General features: G+C 44.4%; 1 protein-coding gene across 1 annotated transcript in view; it reads left to right on the forward strand.

Annotated features, from left to right (window-relative positions):
- The window catches only part of COG8 (component of oligomeric golgi complex 8), a 66,857-nt gene that overhangs the window by 18,280 nt on the left and 26,086 nt on the right, over positions 1 to 22,491 (forward strand). The window contains exon 4 of the mRNA XM_085638742.1: positions 13,531 to 13,699. Coding sequence (XP_085494868.1) covers positions 13,531 to 13,699 — 169 coding nt within the window. The remainder of the gene's footprint in view (positions 1 to 13,530; positions 13,700 to 22,491) is intronic.

Below are 22,491 nucleotides of genomic sequence, written 5' to 3' on the forward strand. Positions count from 1 at the left end.
AAATTAGTGTTCGAGGCATATGAGCTGCAGATTACACACTTTTGCATAGATCGCCATCTGGTGTTGGGCCCGGATGTTTGCAGTTTGTTTTTCCTCTTGGAAAGTCTTTGGAAGTCACGAGGTCGGTGACTCCTCCTTTGGATCGTATTGCGCATGGGCTTCGGCTCCATCCTCAGATTGTTTTTTCCCGCCATCGGGCTCGGATGTAACCTTCGCGCTCCGGTTCCAAACATTTCCAGTTCGACGATCGAAGCGGAATCCTCACCTCACATCGCGGTATTGTTTCGATCGCGATCTCCTCAATCAACGCACCTTCTCATCGACAAATCTTCGGTTCCAGTCGTCGACGGCGGCCTTCGGGCCTACCCAAGCTCTGGTCCCGGCTGATGGAAAGAACTCCATTCAAGGAGTTCCCTCGATGTGGGTCCAAATTCCCCCTACACCGATCTTCTTGAGGTGTGCAACCTCTGCCTCTCCCCTGAACACGAGGCTCGAATGTCCGGCCTGTAAGTCTTTCAGATCGAAAAAGACTATTCGGGACCGAAGAGCCAGACGAAGCATGGCACACTCCTCGACCTCCGTTCCAGTCGATATCTTCGGAGACGACCTGGAAGATCCGGGACAGCAGCGCACCGAAGAGGACCTCGTCAGTGATTCCGAGGCTGACGACTCAGATGTGGAGGACATCAATCCGGCGCAGAGGGTCGTGAGTAATATACCCCCCCACACCCGCGCCAACACCCAAAAAAGCTTTGGTCACGCCTTCGTCTCCGGGCCTAGGCAAGACCAGAGACACTGTTTCACACACCCCACCTTCGGGCCCGGTGAAGAAGCCAAATAAGCCTTCCGGCGGCCCAGCCTGCCAGCGGTGCCAGAAACACACTTCGGCGCCGAAAAAGAAACCTACCTCGACACCGAGCTCCGCACCGAAGTCCTCGGGGTCGAAACCCAGCGCTTCCATGCCGACGCCATCTTCGGTACCGACCAAACCCCATAAGGCCCTCGGCACCGACACTTCCAAGCCGAATCCCACCTCGGTGCCAACCAAGAAATCGGAGGTTCCCAAGCCCAGTGCTAAGCAAACTGGCACGGACAAGCCTAAAAAGTCATCGGCCCCGAAGACTTCGGCGCCGACGGACCAAACACTGTCACAGGAACTATTTACACCGGATCCCTTACAAAAAACTCTCACCACGGATCCAAAAACTGGACATTTGGCACTCTCTTCCAAAAAGACATTTGGACAAACCGGCTCCGCCTCCACCTCCAAAGAGGAAGGACTCTGCTACCTCCCCTTTCAGAATACCTTCCCCACCTCCTCCACCCTCTCCACCTCCTCCGCCTTCTCCACCCCCACCTCATCGCTCTCCGACCCCGTCTCCAGACGATGATGATCAGGGGGACCCATATCACGATACAGGGGATGTGCCCAAAAGACCCCACCCCTACAGGATCCCCAGACCCATGGGACGACTACAATAACCCAGATATTCCCGACGTCCCACAAGATGACCTTTACCCTTCCAGGCCATCTCCACCGGAAGACTCATTAGGTTTCCACCACCAACTTCAAAGGGCGGCACACTATCATGGGGTAGAGTTACACACTGACCCAGTGGAGGAGGATTTCCTCCTCGACACATTTGATACCACACATGGGTCTACCTCCATACTACCTATGCTCAAGGGGGTGGTAAAACATGCGCCAGAGGTTTTTAAGGACCCAGTCAGGGCCAGGGTCATTAACCCACGCACAGAGAAAGTACAAAGCTGCCCCCACAGATCCTGCCTATATCAAAGGGCCATTACAAAAATGGGGTAACCCAAGGAAAAAGGACCTGGGTGAATTAGTAATATCAAAAACAATGGTCCTTATCCAATGATTAATAAATCTGAGATATGTTTTACTTAGTCAGTTAGTTAACTAGTCATGAGCCTAAACACGATTTTTCTTAAACAGAGGCTCGTAATATTCAATAGGTAATTTCAAATCAACGAAGGACAACAACCAAAACACTGAAGGCCGTTATATATACATTTATTTTATAGTTTTGGCAATTTTCTACAATATTCATAGAACAGAACAAGGTTGCTCCAAGAGAAAACGTGCATCAGAGGAAAGTGATTGAAAAGTGCGTGGATAGGACAAGGAATGAAAGATGCATAGTAGTAGGAGTGATCAATAAATTACAATTACAGGCAATGTGAATCGGTTGTAATTCACCGTCCACAAGCCAAAAACCTGGTCACATTTATTGAGTACACAATTAATATATTTCAGAAAAAGACCCCATTGGTGGTCTTGCACGAAGGACTGGAATTGTGTCCCAGGTAGCAAAGGGTGGGCGTCGACGTTTCGACCCGTCTTGATGGCCTATGGGGATTTTAAACCTTGGCCTTGCGGGTTTTCATCAGGACCAATAAGGGGCAACCTGACTGGAGGGTACTTTAATTGAACCACCTAGTGGTGTGGTTCCACTGAGAGATTTGCCGGGTTAGAGGGCTTGATTTGGAAGGGTCTTTTAATTCGTGTCGCTTCAAAGGGTCAGTCGAAGCTAATAACGATGTATCCAATGTCTGTTCCTGGATACCCAATGCAGAGATTCAATCAGGGCATGCGATTCACATCAAATGTGTTCGAAAAACCGGAGCGTCTGTCTCCGTTGAGGGCCCGGCGCAGTGTGAGCTCGTCCGAGGCTCCGTGCGGTGCGGTCATATGAAAGGGCCAGCACCACTAGATTCCCTAATGGTTTCCACTGCACGAAAAAGGTCAAATTCCCAGGCGTCAGGCGAAGCACCACCACCTGACAAAGAGTCAAAGCTACTGGACGCGTCAGGAAAGCGCACTGCGTCACAGGCAGCCAATATATGGCGTATCGCCAACACCCAAGCGCTATTGGCCAGATACGATAGGGCACATTATGATGAATTAGAAACCATAATGCACCACCTCCCTGAAAGATACAAAACTAGGGCCAATGAATTAATTCAAGAGGGTAAGACAATAACTAACACCTCTATACGCTGTGCCTAAGATGCAGCAGACTCAGCCTCCAGGGCCATTAATACTAGCGTCCTCCTCCGTCGCCATGCTTGGATAAGAATATCCGGTTTTAAACCAGAGGTACAAGCCTCCATCCTGAAACATCCCTTTGACCAAGAACACCTATTCGGCCCAAAGGTAGATGAGGCCCTCTAAAAAATGAAGGACACCGATACGGCGAAGTCCATGGGAGCCCTGCAGTCACACCCTCCTAGGCGCTCTTTTTTACGCTCTTCCTTTCGGAGTACATCTAGAGGCTACTCCTCAGCGCGTCCACTTCCTACAAATCCCCCACTCAGTCCACCTTCACAAGGGGTTATCAAAGGGGCGGCTATAGGGGAAATAATAATAAAGGCAGAGGCAAAACAAATACCGCCCGCTCTGCCACAACGCCTACCCAATGACTTACCCCTCCCCCTCCCCCCCCCCCCCCCCCCCCCGCTCCCTCCAGACCATCCCACTCCGGTCGGGGGCAGACTTCAAAATTTCCTTTATGTCTGGGAGACCATCACCTCAGACAAATGGGTGACCCAAATTATTCGGTCAGGATACTGCCTGGAATTAACATCTACCCCCCCAAGCATTCCACCCAGACAACGCCCAATGTCACAAGAACATTCCACATTACTAAAACAGGAGGTAATCTCCCTCCTACAAAAACATGCAATACAACAAGTTCCCGTCAATCGGCAAAATTTAGGGGTCTACTCCCTATATTTTCTAATACCAAAAAGGGACGAGACTCTACGACCTATTCTAGATCTCCGGCCCCTAAACACATACATACATTCAGACCATTTTCACATAATATAATAACGCTTCAGCAGGTGTTTCCGCTCCTCTCCCAGAACGACTTCCTCACCACACTGGACTTGAAAGACTCATACTTCCACATTCCAGTACACCATGCTCACAGAAAGTACCTCAGATTTGTAGTGGACGGGCAACACTACCAGTTCAAGGTGCTCCCATTCGGAGTCACAACAGCACCACGGGTATTCACCAAGTGCCTAGCGGTAGTGGCGGCACATCTCAGAAGACAGCACATTCACGTCTTCTACAACCAATGTGTACACCACACCGCCACTACAATCCAACTACTTCACCAACTAGGCTTCACGGTGAACCACCAAAAGTCCCAGCTAACACCATCCCACATAAAACAATACCTCGGTGCCACCCTAGACACCTCAAAAGCAAAAGCCTACCCCAATCCGGCCAGGATTGCAACCATTCAGGCTTTGCGACAAAGACTCATACTTCAACACTCCCTTCCAGCAAGAGTGTTTATGCAACTGATAGGGATGATGGCCTCTTGCATTTTCATAGTGCCCCACGCAAGACTCAAGATGCGTCCACTCCAAAAGTGCTCAGCGTGCCAATGGAACCAGGCCCAGGGGCAACTGACAGATCTGGTGTTGGTAGACGGTCGCACCCATCGCTCTCTGCATTGGTGGAACACCACAAACATTTCCAAAGGTCGACCGTTCCTGGACCTGGTTCCACAAATAATACTAATAACAGACGCATCGCTCTCCGGCTGGGGAGCTCATCTATTACACCTCACAGTGCAGGGCACCTGGACGCCGCAACAAAAGTTACTCCATATTAACCATCTGGAGTTACTAGCAATCTCTCTAGCCCTAAAATCTTTTCAGGCACAGATTTCAGGCAAGGCAGTCCTCATTTGCACAGACAACATGACGGCCATGTATTACATTCAAAAACAAGGCGGCACACACTCTCCACTGCTCTCTCAACTAGCACAGAGCATATGGAGATGGGCAATTCCACACAAAATCTTTCTCCTAGCCCAACATGTCCCAGGAGTCCAAAACACCATGGCAGATCTGCTCAGCAGACAGACGCAACAGATCCACGAGTGGGAACTTCACCCGTTCTTTCAAACGTGGGGGCATCCACAAATAGACCTATTCGCCACCCACGAAAACAAAAAATGCCCAAGCTTCACCGCCAGATACCCACACCCATTGTCCAAAGGAAATGCGATATGGATGAACTGGTCAGGCAAATTTGCGTACGCTTTTCCACCTCTCCCACTAATTCCATTAGTGGTGCGAAATCTACAGCATTCCCTCACGCTGATCCTAGTAGCTCCAACATGGGCCAGACAACCGTGGTACACCACGCTACTGGAACGCTCGGTAGTACCACACCAAAAGCTACACCTCTCACTATGCCTCCTAACCCAGAACCATGGAGAGATCAAGCACCCGGACCCAGCTCAGCTCAACCTTGCGATCTGGCTCCTGAAATCCTAGAATTCGGATACCTAAACCTTCCCCCTGACTGTATGAACGTCATCAGAGAAGCTAGACGCCCTACCACTAGAGCCTGCTACGCTGCCAAGTGGAAAAGATTTGTTGTTTATTGCCAAAACAACACCATCAATCCCCTAGACGTGTCTATACAACACATCATATGCTACTTACTCCACCTACAAAGGTGTAATCTAGCATATACCTCCATTCGGCTACACCTCGCAGCAATTGCAGCTTCCCTACAAAACAGGCAGCACCTATTACTTTTCAGAGTACCTGCCATTAAACCCTTCATGGAAGGCCTAAAAAGAATAATTTCCCCCAGAGTACCACCCTCACCTGTGTGGAACTTAAATATCATTCTCACAAGGCTAATGGGGCCGCCCTTCGAACCTTTGCATAAATGCGAACTGCAATTTCTCACATGGAAAACAGCTTTCCTTGTAGCCATCACTTCCCTTAGAAGGGTCAGTGAGATACAAGCACTTACCATACAAGAACCTTTTCTTCAAATGCACCAGAACAAGGTTGTTCTCCGTACCAACCCGTACCATTTACCCTTTTCACCTAAACCAATCTGTAGAATTACCGGTATTTTTCTCGCAACCTCAGACTGTTGCAGAAAGGGCTCTACACACGCTAGATGTCAAACGAGCCTTACTTTACTATATCTAAAGAACACAACCTTTCAGAAAGACCAAACAACTGCTTATCTATTTCTCTCCACCACACAAGGGCAACCCCATCTCAAAATCAGGGATAGCTAAGTGGATTGTAAAATGCATCCAGATTTGCTACCACAAAGCAAAACGAACGCTATCCGTTCCCCCTAAAGCCCATTCTACACGAAAGATAGGGGCTTCTATGGCTTTTCTAGGGAACATCCCATTAGATGATATCTGCAAAGCAGCTACATGGTCAACACCGCACACTTTCACCAAACACTACTGTGTAGATGTGCAAACCAAGCAACAAGCTAGTGTGGGCCAGGCTGTACTGAAAACACTATTTCAAACCACTGCAACAGATACCGGTGGTCGCCGCTAAGGTTGGGAACTGCTATATAGTCTATGCAAAAGTGTGTAATCTGCAGCTCATATGCCTCGAACGGAATGTGCTACTTACCAGTATGCATCTGTTCTTGGCATGTAGAGCTGCAGATCTACACACGCCCACCCGCCTCCCCGGCTACCTGTATCTGTTCCAGTCTATCTTATTTAGATACAACACACATGGGTTTCTTCACTGTTATTGCTACGCTCCATCTTTCCCTGCTGGCGAAAAACAATCTGAGGATGGAGCCGAAGCCCATGCGCAATACGATCCAAAGGAGGAGTCACTGACCTCGTGACTTCCAAAGACTTTCCAAGAGGAAAAACAAACTGCAAACATCCGGGCCCAACACCAGATGGCGATCTATGCAAAAGTGTGTAGATCTGCAGCTCTACATGCCAAGAACAGATGCATACTGGTAAGTAGCATATTCCTTTCTCACAAGTGTTGTCAAAGGGAATGAAATCTCCACCCCACAATGTCTGACGAGTCGTATAATCGGGTCCATAGGTAGTATGACCCCAGTAATCTCTTAGATCAATTGGATGGCCCCTGTCCTAAAATTCTACACCTGACTGCGAGGTCACCACATGTGGAATGTGCTCCCTCATTCCTTTCATCCCCTCTACATCATGTTGTAATGCTAAACATCTTCCCTAATTTCTCTTTATACTGCAAGCCTCTCAAAGACTTTGCTGTATGATTGACCATGTTTCTTCCTTTATCTCCACTCCTAACTCCTCATTCTTTTTCTCCATGTATTTTGTTACCTTCGGACTAAGTGTTTCGGCGCTCCTTGTAAAGCTTTAAGATTCCCTGCTCCTGACCTGGCTATGTGCGAACATATATTCAAATATTCAATGGGATTTTGTCTGTTCCACAACCTACATATAAAAATCTACCAGGTCCATGTGGAAGAGATACATCAGTTGAAAGGTGTCCATAGGGAAGAGCTCAGACTAATGAACACATTTCACTACTCCTTATTTCACCATTCTCAAACAGGTCACAGTGTCATAGCCAATGTTTAGTATATGTACAGCTCGACCATTTCAGGGTCGGTTTCAGCAGTATATATCCCTGACATTTGCAGCTCTAATACCTCCCTCCCTCTCAGAAGGAGGGTCAGCCAATGGGCTACAGGGGGGACATAAGGGATGAAGACAGTGGCTGCTAGAGGACACAAATGAGGGAGGCAAGCTTCAAGAAGAGCCTCAAAGAAGATTGGGGAGTGAGAGCACTTCATGTGTTCTGTGGAGAGGTCTAGTATTTTCACACAACAGAGGTCCACCGGTCCCTATGGCAAACAGTGTGTCTTCTGCTTGGCCACTGGTATAGCATTTCGACCCATGTTAAGAAGAGTTTCTCACGGTACAGGTCAGGTTACACTTTTGCAACACCCATACTTACAATTAAGTAAACATACAAAGAGCTCCATCTTTGAACTGAAACATTTCAGCTTTAAAGAACAAATTGCACATTTCTGAACAATGGCAAGGCAAACATGTATGAGACATTTTTTTAAAAGGGACACATCTTTTAAAAGTAAGGTTAACTGTGTAGAACAGTATGTCCAAAGCACAGGCATATACTTTATTTAGAACCAAAAAAGTGGACTATCTGGATTTTAAAAAGTGATTTTAAATATATATTTTGATCAGTACTGGTTTATTTAGTTTTTATTTATCTTGAGGACCAGAGCGGAGAAGTATAGCTTGCAAGACCACAAAGTTATGCAGAAGGAAGTCATGATGACAGTCTTCCATCAGAACTTCCCAATATATGTATCCAGTCCTCGGCAGGTATGCATTTACATTAAAATGTCTGTAGTTGTCTGTGGATCAGCATGCATGTGGAACACAACCGTCTAAGGTCCATCATTAAAGTCTAAAGCTGATGAGACCATGAGCTGGCATTCCAGGGAAGAAGAAGATCATTAATATTCTAGGCCCCACAAGATTAAGGATACAATTTCTTGCTAAAAGTCTAAGTGCTCCTGTACTCTAACATCACTAATGCTCCATGGTTAGTGCCTTCAAGTTGAACTTTTGGCTCCTGAAGCCAAGCTGAACTCTTACATTTATTCAACTAAAACTGATGAGAAGACCAGGTCATTCCTATTCTACAATAATGTTGACACTGTGGAGTAGTACCTATCTCTCCTTAAATGGATAAACTTCAATACAGTTCTGCTTATAAATTATACTGTGGAAAAGGCAGAACTGCAAAGATCTCTTTCATGAGCCCTTTTGTAGGTTGTCCCTAATGGCCCCAAATTAATCTCGAGATTACTAGGTCCTCCCTCTTGGCCTGGAGATGACTTAATAACAGTCCACTCTCGTACTTAGAAACCAGTTACCTTTCCGATCAGACGCGGACTGTATCTTTGCCTCTGAACTTCTACTCAGCTCCAATAACTTTTGGCCAGGTTCGTACTACACGGCAAAGCTGTACTGAACAACGTACCGCAAAACACAATAAGAGGTGTGCAGAGGTTGCAAAGACATTCCACTTTGAAGACCCACCTTTTGGGAGCTCCTTGTGCCTCCACCTATGCTCTTTGCAACACTGCTGCAAAAATGTTAGCGGTAATCCTTAGTAGAGCAGTTTGCATAGACAGAAGTTACTTTACTTGAAAGTTACAGACCTGGAAGAAGAAGTGCATATTAAAGAATCCAACAAACTAAGAAGGACATCTTAGAGGGACAGGGCTAGATCCGTGCACACACAGGCCATCGACGGGTGGTGGGATTACAGGATTGCGTGGGCTGGGCAAGTGTACAGGTGGGAGGATTGGTTCCGCCCCTAATGTTGGGTGGTCGGTAGTTCAGTCGTGGGATTTAATGTAATGCCTGTACTGCCTTTTTGTTGTTGTGTAATGTATTCTGCATTAGTACTGCACTCACTGTGCTACATTTTCACCGACAGTTGTAAAAATAAAATAATTTTTTTTTTTTTAAAAAGGAAATCTTAACCATTTAAGGCGCTGAACGTGGGGCAAGCTAGAAATGTCCTGGCTGGATACGGTGGCATGCATAACTTTGTACTACATCTGCACACAACACAGATCCTTCCTTTATACTTCACAAAGTCCTGTGTTAAAACTATACAACGTAAACTAATTAATTTAACTTGGTGTAAGAAGTCTCCTAGGATGGCTAAAAAGATTCCCTGGTACATACCCGTCCGAAAATTCAGGATAAGAACCAGGACCGGTCCATCGTCCGTGCATGGGGCCTTCCTCCCATTGTTGGCCATTACCCCTGCGGTTCATGCAGTGTCTGCCATCTGACATCCCCTTCTAAGTATTTGATACTTGAACAAGGTAAACAATGGATGCAGAAAATGCATACTAATTGCAATTCCACTGATGTGGTATACTTAATTACTTGTTCATGCGGACTGAAATATGTCGGCATGACAAGTAGAAAAATTAAGCAACGCATCTGCGAACATCGCAGTACCATTCGATGTCGCAAGCTGAGTACAAAACTGACTGAACATTTCTTGCTGTTAAACCATACACCAAACGACATGAAGTGGACAATTATTGAGAAACTGAAGCCTGGACCAAATACCCAACAGTTATTATTCGAAAAAGAACAACGTTGGATCTATCGTTTATCGACTCATCTTCAGGGTTTGAACGACAATATCCCTTGGAGCTCCATATTAAAACACTGAATTGCAGATCCAACCCAGCCATTCTGGTGACATAACCTTAATAGCCTCCGTGTAGCTCTTATTCCATGAAATGCCTCTGATTTGTCATTTTTTCCTGTCACGTAATTTCCCCAACATCATGGTGACAAGGCCCGTCCTTAGACAGTTATAACTTAGAATATGCTCCTTTGCGTTTCATTTTCCCCCCAAAAAACGGCGTATTTTCGCTTTCATAATCTCAGAAAGTAATTGTGTAGAAAAAAGAACGCCAGTTTTAAATCTCCATAAAAGAGGGAATCGAATGCATGCATTCACCAACTTTCTATACATACATGACCTTGCATTAATGGTTTCCCTTCTAATCGGTGTATTCTTATAAACATCACGTTTATTTTGAGCATTTTTTAGCCTGGCGAATAAAGCACGCTGGTTCAATTTATCCTCCACAAAGGATGAACCAATACGAGCGCGTTTACAAATGTTTTCGCATACATCTCAATCTCTGGAATGCATCAAGCGCACCCATACGCCAAAACAAACCACGTGACGGGAACTACGGAGTATTTACTTCCGCATTCGCCACTCACTCACTAATATCCGGGCCGAGGAGGACAGATCGAGGCTGACTGCGGGAGTGTGCGAGCATGGAAGTAAGTTGGGGAACCACTTCTTGGCTAAAACCAGTTTCGTTTCAACTTATCCCGCCTAACAGAACAAAACATTTTAATTCTTTATCTTTCATTTTGGCAGATACTATAGCTCACTACCCCCCTCCCGGACCCATGATGCTAGTAATATCGAGTACTTAAGTAAGATGTTCAACCCTTTTTATCCATGCAGCTGTTTTTTCACTATTAATTTTAAACGCTAGACATGCTCTGGAGCAAACGGCGCCTGGCAAACACCTCAGACGCTTGTTTTTTAGCATGTCTATCACTTCACGAGTCCGCTATTCCTACGGCATACACAGTGGCAAAATAGCCACCACGATTGCACCTTGTCAGTCACCCTGACACCACATAATGTAATCGTACGCAGGCACAATTAGTGCACCGGGTCTTATGGAGACACCTCTATGAGTCCCTTCTTTGCGACGAGTAATTACTCGTGTTTGGGAGTTTTGAGCTACAATTGCTATTGGGACACCCACTCCCGCTCCACAGCACGGGATTACCAAATTGTTTATTCACCAAAACGAGTAAAGACGAATCAATGTAAATCGACAAAATTATGTCTCTTTATGTTTTTGTATATGTTATGTCTGTCTTCTTTCTTTTTCAGACATTCTTAGCCCCGGAATATTAGGATGGCTTTTCGGTAAAACCGTGAGTTTTACCATTTTGATCTCCAAACAGGTTAGGGTGCGCCTTAGCGTGCGCATACCGCCGTGGAGACCCTTGTGGTCCTGATGAAAGCTTAGCCAACTGGGCATTATAAGCAGAAACATGTCATGTCGACCTTATCACTAATTGGTTAAGCTCTGGTTAACCTAACAAACCAGAACTTGTCCAACTCACGTTTTTATTTGGTTTTTGGTTTGCCGATATTAAATTAGTTGATGGTTAAAACCATTTACCTTTTAACTCCACTCCCTTTCACATTCAAAAACCAGCTCCGCTGTAATTCAGGCGTTGTAGCACACCAGAGAGGCACTCTGCCTCTCTGGTGGGAACCCGATGATGAAGCATGTCACCAACTAGGTTGGTGAGTGAGGGTTCTTTTAACAATTCTTTTTGGTTTTTGCCCGTGCTTTTTAGCTCCTTTTTCCCTTGTCACTCTTTTGTTGTTTAATTGATTTAACCTTGGGGGAACAAGAGTGATAGTCCCTCACCCTCTCTGTGTTTTTTGTAATAATATATTTCACCTTATTTGAAGATGGGAATGTTTTAACCACATGTCAACTACCCTATTTGTGGGTCTTTCCTTAAGCAGACAATACCCGAGTCTATGACTTATTCTTCTCAGTTATGCATTGTTTTCATTCTTTCCCCTATGCATCTATGCTTTAGCAACAAAGACTTGCATATACTTTTGCACAGACAGGGATTTGTCTACATAATTTTACATACCTGGGTGTAGCATGCTATCTGTGTGGATGTGGGCCCTTCGACATCCCAAATGAGGTGTGGTGGGTGCTATACAGGTGCTACTGTACAATATATGTGTGGCATCGTAGAATGTTGCTCACGTTGCCTGGACAAAGGAATGTTTATGATTGAGGGGTCTGGAATGATGTGAAGGAGTGAGGCAGTTGAAGGTAGCTTCAGAAGTGCTTGCAGCAGCTTATGGTGGATGGAATCATTTACTTGCAATAAACATAAAGAACCAGCTATTATCACCGACTACCCTGTGCCTTTCTTACACTTGGCGACGAGGATGGGATGCTGGATGGTTCCCAATTCGTAAAGATTCATGCAAGATCCCAACACTACTTCGTTATTCAAGCATCATTTACAAAGGACACGCGTTTTGTTACGATCGTACTGCTCTACAGCTTTGCAGCACCATGTCAAGAAGTTGGTTTGGATTCTGACTGTTTTGGACTCGTTTAAATGAAACGCTGCTCTGTGAGTAAGGTGCGCTTTTATCTATTTACAACAGCTGTCTTTGGATGCGTTTTTAGTCCGAGTGAAGCAACGTAATGAAGTGAGAGCATTGTGCGCGAGTAACAAGTGCAGGAGAAACGAAGCATCGTTCGATCCTAAGTTTTTTTTTGGCTTTTGTATGATATCGACCGCAATCTGACATCAAAGCATTGTGTGCGAGTAACAAATGCAAGTGAAACGGAGCATTGTTCGATTTTAAGACTTTCAGCATTTGTGAGATATCGGCCGCAATCCGGCACATCAAGGACTTTAATTAAACCTCATGGCATTTTTTAAATGTGTGCCTACCGTTTCGAACGCTGCCAAGGATCTGCCATTACACTATTATCACCGACTACCCTGTGCCTTTCTTACAATACTATTTCACATGCAAAAAATGTTAAGCTTTTATACCTTTCAGATTGTATGCTATTTTAAAAATCCGCAATATTCCTAAAATCCTGTATGTTAAATTGACCTTGACATAAAACTAGTGAACGTTCTGCATGCCTTACTCTGAGTGTAGCCTAATTTACATCGCATGTCTGTCTGCCTTTCTCTCTATTATTGTAGTTCTAAAAATGGCCCAAACTTCACCTCCTGAGTCACAACCTTTTCTTGTTGGATACCAGATCCTTCATCCTAACAATACTTTGTCTCCTCTAGCCTGTCTATTCATCCCACCAACCATTTGCATGAACGTTTGCTAATTCAAAGAAGCTGGAGTAAATGCATGGAATGGTTTTCCTTGAGAGCACAAAAATAATCTCAATAACGAACAATATTCACTGAATTAACCAGGGTTCGCACTACCTGCATTTTATTAGGCCTGACAGACAATTAGGATTTCATAAGTTTAATAACATTGCTCTCCTTGACACTGTTGCCTTCTTTCCATATGCAGGTAACCAAGGTGATTCTGGCATTTCACCGGGCTGAAGAGGCAGCCTTCAGCATCCGCGAACAAGAGCTGTTCCTACAGTTCTGCACAGTCTTTCTAGAAGACCTTGTACCATATCTGAATCGCTGTTTGCAAGTCCTCTTTCCACCAGCTCAGATTGCCCAAATACTTGGTAAGTGAAATTAATTAATTAAGCTCGGTGTACATATCTCCAATCTTCTCCTTTCTCTTGTTTCCTTGTTCAGCACAAACAACTGCAATGCAGATTTCTTTTCATGTGTAGAAGATTCAGCAAGTGGAAAACTTAACTTTTTTATTTACACAGTTCTTTACTTTCTCTTTTTTCTTTGTCTTCTTCTTTACTTCCTTCATCCAAATAAAACCAAATGGCAATCTCCCTTGGTTCTATTTCACATAACCACTTCTTTATATTATTTTTTGGTACTGGCTTATACATTCTAAAAATCTATAACCCAGTTTCCATGACTTTCTATCCAACTAGTCCAGTATACATGCCATTTTTCACCTTCATTAAAAACCTGTGCAGTCAGAAAAATACACAGTAGGTTTTGTATAAATGTTATTGTCGTTGGTCGAATATTCATTGATGGACGTGAACACTGAATAGTCCTGCCCATGGCTGCGACCTGTAGCAATTCAATAAGGGATAATGTATTTAAAACATGTCAATACTTGGGGGGGGGGGGGGGGGGGCGCTAGAGGGAGCGCTGCGGAATGGCTGCACGATAGTGCTGCTCCGCTGGTTGGGGACATTATCCGACGAAAACCAGCGTGTTTGGCGTATCCAGTTGAGCGCAAAGCACAAACTATTGCATCGGAATATCCACACTACAATATACTGGCATTGTGTGGGTAGGATATCGAGTATTTGCAGAGAAAACTACTCTGAAGGGGTGGTTCATCAGACTCTCAGGCCAAAACAAAATGGCGACGAAGTGCGGCGTATAACCGGTGAAAGCGAAACTAGGCTAAAAAGTATCATACCCGTGTGGAAACACTTATCGGAGTCACTGTGTCCTCGGCGTACGATCCTTTGCTAAGCTATATGGTGGTGTCAGTCTGCTATAGCAACCATCGTCCCACTGGAGTGCGCATTGTGGCTCCGAACTGTGTCAGGAGGCGACAATGGAAAATGGCGGCGGAGCATGGAGGCAAGACCGATGAAGAACCACGGCTGGTGAGAAAGCTCCAATGCGCCCTGTAATCAGAGAGCGGGCTCACGGAGACAAGACTGCCCTGGCGGTGTACTTTCCCTTAGCTCACCAACAGCGATGATTGTACTACGCAGGCAAGTGCTCCGCATGTGTCATCTGGCAGAATACGACCTTGCCGACTATATAGTGAAAAGCTACTATTAATGTGCGCACCGCGCTAATGGATGCAAGCAGAATTCTGCACTACGTACCGGCGCACAATAGTTGCTGCGACCAGACGCTGAGTGCAAACAAAGACTACAATAAACCTCCAGTTTGCTGCATATTGGACTACGGTGCGCCCCGGTCGATAATGCTGCAGGCCATATCCCTAATAGTGTCCCGCACGTGGATGTGTGTTGAGCGCCCTGCTGCAATTACTCAAAATCACCGGACGTGAGACTATTACTTATATTTGGATACTACTGCATTTGTGTTCAAGATACGATAGCCTGGAACTTTAGCGATGCAATATCGGCATGCACCACCATTACAAGCGACTTACCACTGCGTAATACTCCACAGTTAATGGACCACTACCACGAAGGCATTGCACCACTGTGAAGCACAGACTGTAAACTGGGATTTAGCAGAGTCACTATAGGCAAGCGAAGCAGTAGACCAAAGACAACGCAATAAGGTGTGGGCACTGTATATAGAGGCACACTACAACTGCAGTGCCTTGTGCTGGATGGTCTAGTAAATACAACTGTGACCTACACCACGACAATTGGTAGAGTATAAAATGCACTGACACACAATCACGCAGGCACTACTCCTTGCCGCTCCCACTGCTCAATATAGCCAGTGTCATGGGTAAGGCAAACAAACAACAATCAAACTCTCCTTTGATGCCCTACCAACGCCTAGAGTAACAATGGCACACTCCGACACTGAAATTGATGCAGAACACGCTACAAACTCCACTATGGAAGTCGCCCTACAAGCCATACAACAAAGTCTACCAGCTATAGACGGCAAGATTGATACGCTCACCCTGAGGGTCGACAATATGGCTGCAAAAATCGATTAAACCAGGCGAGAGACTGGATGCAGCAGAACAGCGTATCTCGGCAGTCGAGGAAAAATCCAGTACAACAAGTCGAAAGTGCACGGAGATGGAAAGGATCCTAGAAGTTATTAAAAAAAAAAATGAAGACTTAGCAGCGAGATCTCGCCAGAATAATGTAAGAATTATGGGAATACCAGAGAGCACCAATACAGGGCGCTTATAAACATTCGTGGAAGATACGTTGCGCGGACATTTTTTCCCCCATGTTCATCATTGAGCGTGCCCATAGATCATTAGCACCCACGCCGCCTCCAGGTGCTCAACCAAGACCTATCATCTCCCGGCTCCTCAACTACAGAGATCGAGATGCAATATTGCGCTTGGCAAGGGAGAAACAGCAAATCCACTATCAGGGCAACATCGTGTTCAGAGATGTGGAATTACTATAGCCCGACGCCCGAGACATATTATTTGGGGTCAAGGGCAACACGTTTTCATGTGTATTTTGTCCTTGGGACAAGTAGGCCCAACCCCCTACAGCACAAACCCTTTGGCTGCCAGTTTACATTACCTCATTATGGATCAGGGAAAGAGATTGCTTGCAGTTAAGGTAATATTTGTATCCATGTATTAAGGCTGTTCAAACCTGTATTTATGGTTCATTAATGCAAAGCCTTTATTATTAGGGTGAGCGCTCTACGTAAATGCTATAAGCTCAGACTGCACAGACAGTGGTTCCAGTATGAAAATTTATACACACGTTTTCAATGTTTAGCAATATGAGGCTATGTATAATGCTCCCAGAATGCTCTGATTAGATGCAAATATTTGCAGAAGCTTGAAAGCAAGATTGAGGATTCTTTGCTTTCAAAATAAAATGTTCACAAAAAAATGCAAAAACATTTCACTGAACTACTGTAAACGTTTAGGTACTATTTCTTTGCAGCACATTTATTAAAATGTGTTGATGTATGCTAGTATTTCCCAAAAATATTCATAATGGAAAATCAATATAACCAGTTTTAATAACCTTATGGGAAATATCAAAATAAATGAGCATTGGTAAAGCCAGTAGGTCTGAAATTGTTGGTCAGCTTTTTGGCTTTTGTCAATGCGAGACTTGTTTTGGCATGGTTTTTGTAAATCCTTATTTGTGTGGGAGCTGCCAGGCCCTCACCATTATAACAAACACTGGCAAAAGCAAACATTGTTTTTGGTCTCAAAAAGCACACATTGCCACAGTTGTTCCTGGCACTGAACAAAATGACTGTGTAGATATGCTCCTTGTGAAAGAACAGAATGCTGTCACTCACAGTAAAGCTAGCCGATAGACAGAATTTAATAAACACAAAATGTCATGGTTAACCCCCGACATAATTATGGGACCAATTATTAAATAAAGTCTCAAAAGTGCCTCCATGTCCTTGCATTAAGTGCAGATATACGGCTTTCCTGAATTCACAAGACTTTACAGAAGTAGACCAAGAAATAGTACTCCTAGAAAATATTTGTGAGCTGCATTGTAGCATGAGCAATGTGCAGGTGTAGATTTGCTCATGCGAAAATCTCAGTGTTTGCAAGTTCACTTTCACTCAACCACTTTTTTCTCAACCCTGCAAGAAGTTTTATGTCTGCTATTGTCAGGAGTAAATTTCCAACCTTTCCCAGTATGGGAAAAGATTAGAGGAGAGTTGGTGAAAACCCTTAAAACATGCAAGTTAGTAGGTTTGTACAGACTCAAAAGGGCATTCAAACCCTAGAACTATTGCTTACCATTACCTTCAGCCTCAGTATGTAGATCTGCGGAAACGTGACAACATAAGGCAATTGCTAGTATTCAAACCCTACTATGGTAGGAGCCCTGGCATAATCAGAGAGGCTATTTCAGAGCTTTTATATAATGAGATTGCTGCTACAATTTGCCGCCGCATTACATGGTACAAAAGGGACAAGTGGATTTTGTTACAGGACAAGTAGATTTATGAAGCAACCTGCCCCATGGACAAGTAGATATTTTATTAAATTCCACACCCCTGGGTGTTCTATCCTGACTTCACGATGGCAGTTCAGGCAGCACGTAAAGACTTTGCATCTGTGAAAAAGAAACTACGTGATATGGGCATTGAGTACGCGATGTTATACCCAGCAAGACTTTGTATAACTCATGAAGGCCGCACGAAAATATCAACAACACCAAAGGCAGTACAGGACTTTATCAAAAAGACGTCCATCAGGAGAAAAACACCAGACCGAGTAACCTCTTATCCGGATTCAGACTGAGGAGGCCAGAGTGTGTGGTAATGTACATAGTATACTCTGTGACCAAAGATACACTTCATGAGTATATAGAGCTAATTGCGACTAGACCTTAAGCCTGCCTTTACTATGCTAGAAACTGCACTCCATAATTGTGTGATATCAGGTACACGGACATTGAAACTTACTATGCAGCCATGTACAAACCTGATGTAAAACTTTAGCAATGTGATGGACCATTGTGGGGTAGCATACTTCTGTATACTAGCTACGAGACTGGATACTCCATAACAAGTAGCTATGTGATCTTTTAATAGCGTACTGCCAAGACTATTATAAATGCATGTTGTATTATGATATTTAAATGATCAAAGGCAATGTATCAATGACTAAGACTATGCCCAAGTGCTTCTTGCAACTGTTATTTCATAGACTTAAGCCAAACCAATCATGTAACACCCGACCACATCCGTTCTCACGGCAGTACATGCGAGCACTTGGCGCCCCCCCCCCCCCCCCCGCCCCCCCCCCGAGGGTGCTCCCCGTAACAGTTTGTACAATGTTAATGGTTGTAAGGGTGTGTCTTTGGCATAATTGGGATGCTGAAGTGGTGGGGGGATTAAGGGAATGTTTGTTGTGTTTTACAGGCAATTGCAAAAAAACTACACTACTAAAAACCATGTCATAAATAGTCTTATGTGTGCAGCTCTGAATTTGATATTAAACACGCATAGAATGCACAAGTGGGAGACGAATACTCTAATTAGCTGCGTACATTATGCTATTTAAAAAAAAAAATTATTATTCTTTTTATTAAGTTCAACAATGTCATACATACATGTGGCATATAGTGCAGTCCGATCATCCCAGCTCTCATTACATTGACACCGGTAGGTAACAATCTAGTCATATTGAGTCTGATTCTCTTCCTCTATTCTTCTGCAGTTCCAGTTTCTTCGATGGGGAGACACACAGGAAACCACGGTATTCGTTACATTTCCCCCATTTCCTGTCCCATTTCTTTGGGCACCCTCGTGTTTTGAAAACTTCCGTTTCTGCGACCATGCACCTATCTAGTTCTTTCAACCACTGGGTGGGGGAAGGTATATCTTTTGCCCCCCATTGTCTCGCTATCTCTTGTTTGACCAGGGTGTATCCCAGTGAGGTAAGTTGTTGCTCTACCTCTGTGAGATCTGTGGGGGACCAAATATTAAGGAGTCCCAGTCGTGAAGTAAGGTGTAATTCCTTTCCCAGGGCTTTGTGTATGTGTGTCGTTGCCCCCTCCCACACGCGTCTCAGCTCGGGGCATTCCCAAATCATGTGGAAGAAAGTCGCTGGTTGTGAGCAGCCCTTAAGACAGAGTACGTCTGGTCTAGCCCCTATTTTTACTAACGTAGTGCCCGACATATAGGACCTATGGAGAATGCGAAGTTGTATCAATTTGAATCTGGGGTTAATTGCTGCTTCTTTGGGGGACATTAGTGCCGACTGCCAGTCCTCGTCATCCATTATCCCCACATCTCCCTGCCATTGCTCCCTTAGCTTACATTATGCTATGTTATGGAGAATAGAGTAAAGCCATCACAGATCAAGTTCCTATCCTTGAATGCTAGGGGCCCAAACAACCCTTAGAAAATACGTCCAGTCTTTGCCTATCTAGACAGGCACCACATTGATATCGCCCTGTTGCAAGAATCGCATCTCGCGAAAGCAACTAAATGTACACTGGGAGGCAAATGGGCCGAGACAACTATAGCATCGTCGTACTCCACTTATTCTAGAGGAGTCATAATACTCATGAAGAAAGGTGTACAATTTCTTATAGACCACACAATAGCGGATGAACAGGGTAGCTATATTATTGTTGCAGGCCATATTAGAGGACACCATGTAGGCCTAGTTAATGGGTATGGAACAAACATAGACAACCCTGTATTTTTTAAGGACATATGGCGGAAGTTGAGAGAACTACCCGAGATGGAGATATTATGGGGTGGTGATTTCAACCTTTCACTCAACGACTAATTGGATAGATCAGGAACTACAAAAGAACCACATAAGCGGGCAGTGCAGGTTGTATAGGATAGTATGGTTGAATTCAAAATGTTGGATGTTTGGAGACTGCATACAAAATATGTTATGGACAAACTGTACATGCAGTAATCAAAGACACACATGGCATCCCACGATATGACAGAGGCCATACTGAAAGCTTTCATGCACACATATGGTGAACTATATGCATCATGTGATACAGCCGACTCACAGGAAATATTAGCATATTTAGAAGATATTGCTATAGCTTGGCTGTTGGATGGTCAAAGAGTATTTGTCACAAGCTATCACAATCGAAGAAGTCACAGAAGTAATTAAAACACTGTCCAATGGAAAAGCTCCTGGCCCTGATGGGTTTACAGGTGAATTTTATAAAGAATATGATGGTTTATTAGCCCCCCACCCCGTAGAAATGTATTGTGACGCCCATAGTAAGCAAATCCTACCCCCCACACTAAGAGAAGTGATGATCATAGCCCTTTTAAAACCTGATAAGGACCCAGAAACTTGTGAATCATACCCTCCGCTATCATTAATTAACACAGATACTAAAATATTAGATCAACTTATTGCCAACTGTTTACAACCACTAATGCCCAATATTATCCTGCCGGATCAATTGGGGTTTATACCCAACCTCTCCACAGCTCATAATATCCGTACTTTATTTGCACTATCCCATCAGTTAAACCTGAAGCTCAAAGCGGCAGCGGTTTTATTAGACGCTGCCAAGCCGTTTGACGAGTGGACATATCTCTTTACAGTATTAAAAAAAAAAAGGTATGCCCCCGAGCCTCCTGCAGTGGATCAAAATACTATATACCGCACCTGTAGCACGAATAAAAGTGAACCAATACGTATCAGATACAATACAAATTACACGAGAGAGTGGTGCCCCCTATCACCCCTATTGTTTGCAATCATGTTAGAACCACGAGCGTACAAAATACCACCATGCCCTAAAGCCACGGCACTACAATTTCTTCAACGTCCCATAAACATTTCCTTGTATGTGGATGATATGGTGCTCTATGTCCGTGATCCTAAAGATAATTTATCCCCTCTACTACGGGAATATATTCAATTCGGTAGACATTCGGGCCTCCAAATCAACTGGAACAAATCCACGATCATCCCATTAACAGAAGTGACTAAACCACACCCAGCAGAATTTCCACTCGAGTGGCAACTGGACCCGGTTAAGTACTTAGGGATTTGGTACCATGGAGATCCTGAAATAGTCCTACGCACAAACTATGGGACAGCCATAAGTAAACTTGAAGAGAAAATAGAGAGATGGATACAATTGCCACTATCCCTACCAGATAGAATGGCCTTTGTAAAAATGGTCATCCTTCCCAAATTTCTCTATCTCTTCAATAATATCCCTATTACCCCACCAAGATATATATTGCAAAGACTGAAAGCCAGCGTCTCCAGACTCTATAGGCAGGTAAACAAGCACGAATCGAGCTCTGTGCGTTAACATTACCTTACTCAAAAGGGGGCTTCAAAGTACCAGACTTTCTACTTTATTATTTATGTGCTCAGGCGCAATATGCGCACTATTGGTACCACCCAGTCCGATACTTGCCACATATGGCGGTTGAGGATGGGGATGCATACCCAATTCCACTCTGCAATATACTACTACCTCATCAGCGCACACATGTGACTAAGCACAAAATAAATACTATACGCACTACAAACTTAGCATGGTTATGAATGGGAAAGCTGGCACAAAAACTACCAATGTATGCCCCAGAATTGCAGCTGAAACACCATCCATCTTTATCGGTAACCCACGAACAAGTTGGTATGGACATACTGCAACGAGTCGGCATTGATGCGATGGGGGACCTTTATAATGAAGGCTCATTTATTGATACTGATAATCTTGGCTATATTAGCAACCAAACACTCCTATCTAAATGTACATACCATAGGCTAAGGCTAAGAGGCGCAATTAGAAATCTATACCCTACATTTCCCAATGAACCACCAACGCTAAAGGCACTGCAATTGATTATCGCCAATTCCCATAATTTACACCTAGTAACAAAGTTTTATATATACTACTACAGGAAGACATAGCGGGTAATGCACAAAGCACAAGAAAGATGGAACGCTCTATTAGAGGTACCCCTCACTGACGAGGACTGGTCTACCTGCTGCCCCCTGCCCGACATGCTCACCCCAAATGGTTACCTGCGCATAATTCACTATAAATATTTGCACCAAATATATCATACGCCACTTAAGCTGCACAAATGTGGACTTCGACCCGATGCACACTGTCAACGGTGCAGGAATAGATAATGCTTACTTTATACATTTAGCATGGCGCTGTCCTCAAATCAGAAAATATTGGGAAGTCATAACCAAGATATTGGGAGATGTGCTGGAAACCAAAATAGAATGTACAAT

The sequence above is a fragment of the Triturus cristatus genome, chromosome 12, assembly GCF_964204655.1.
Source record: "Triturus cristatus chromosome 12, aTriCri1.1, whole genome shotgun sequence".
Classification (NCBI taxonomy): Eukaryota; Metazoa; Chordata; class Amphibia; order Caudata; family Salamandridae; genus Triturus; species Triturus cristatus.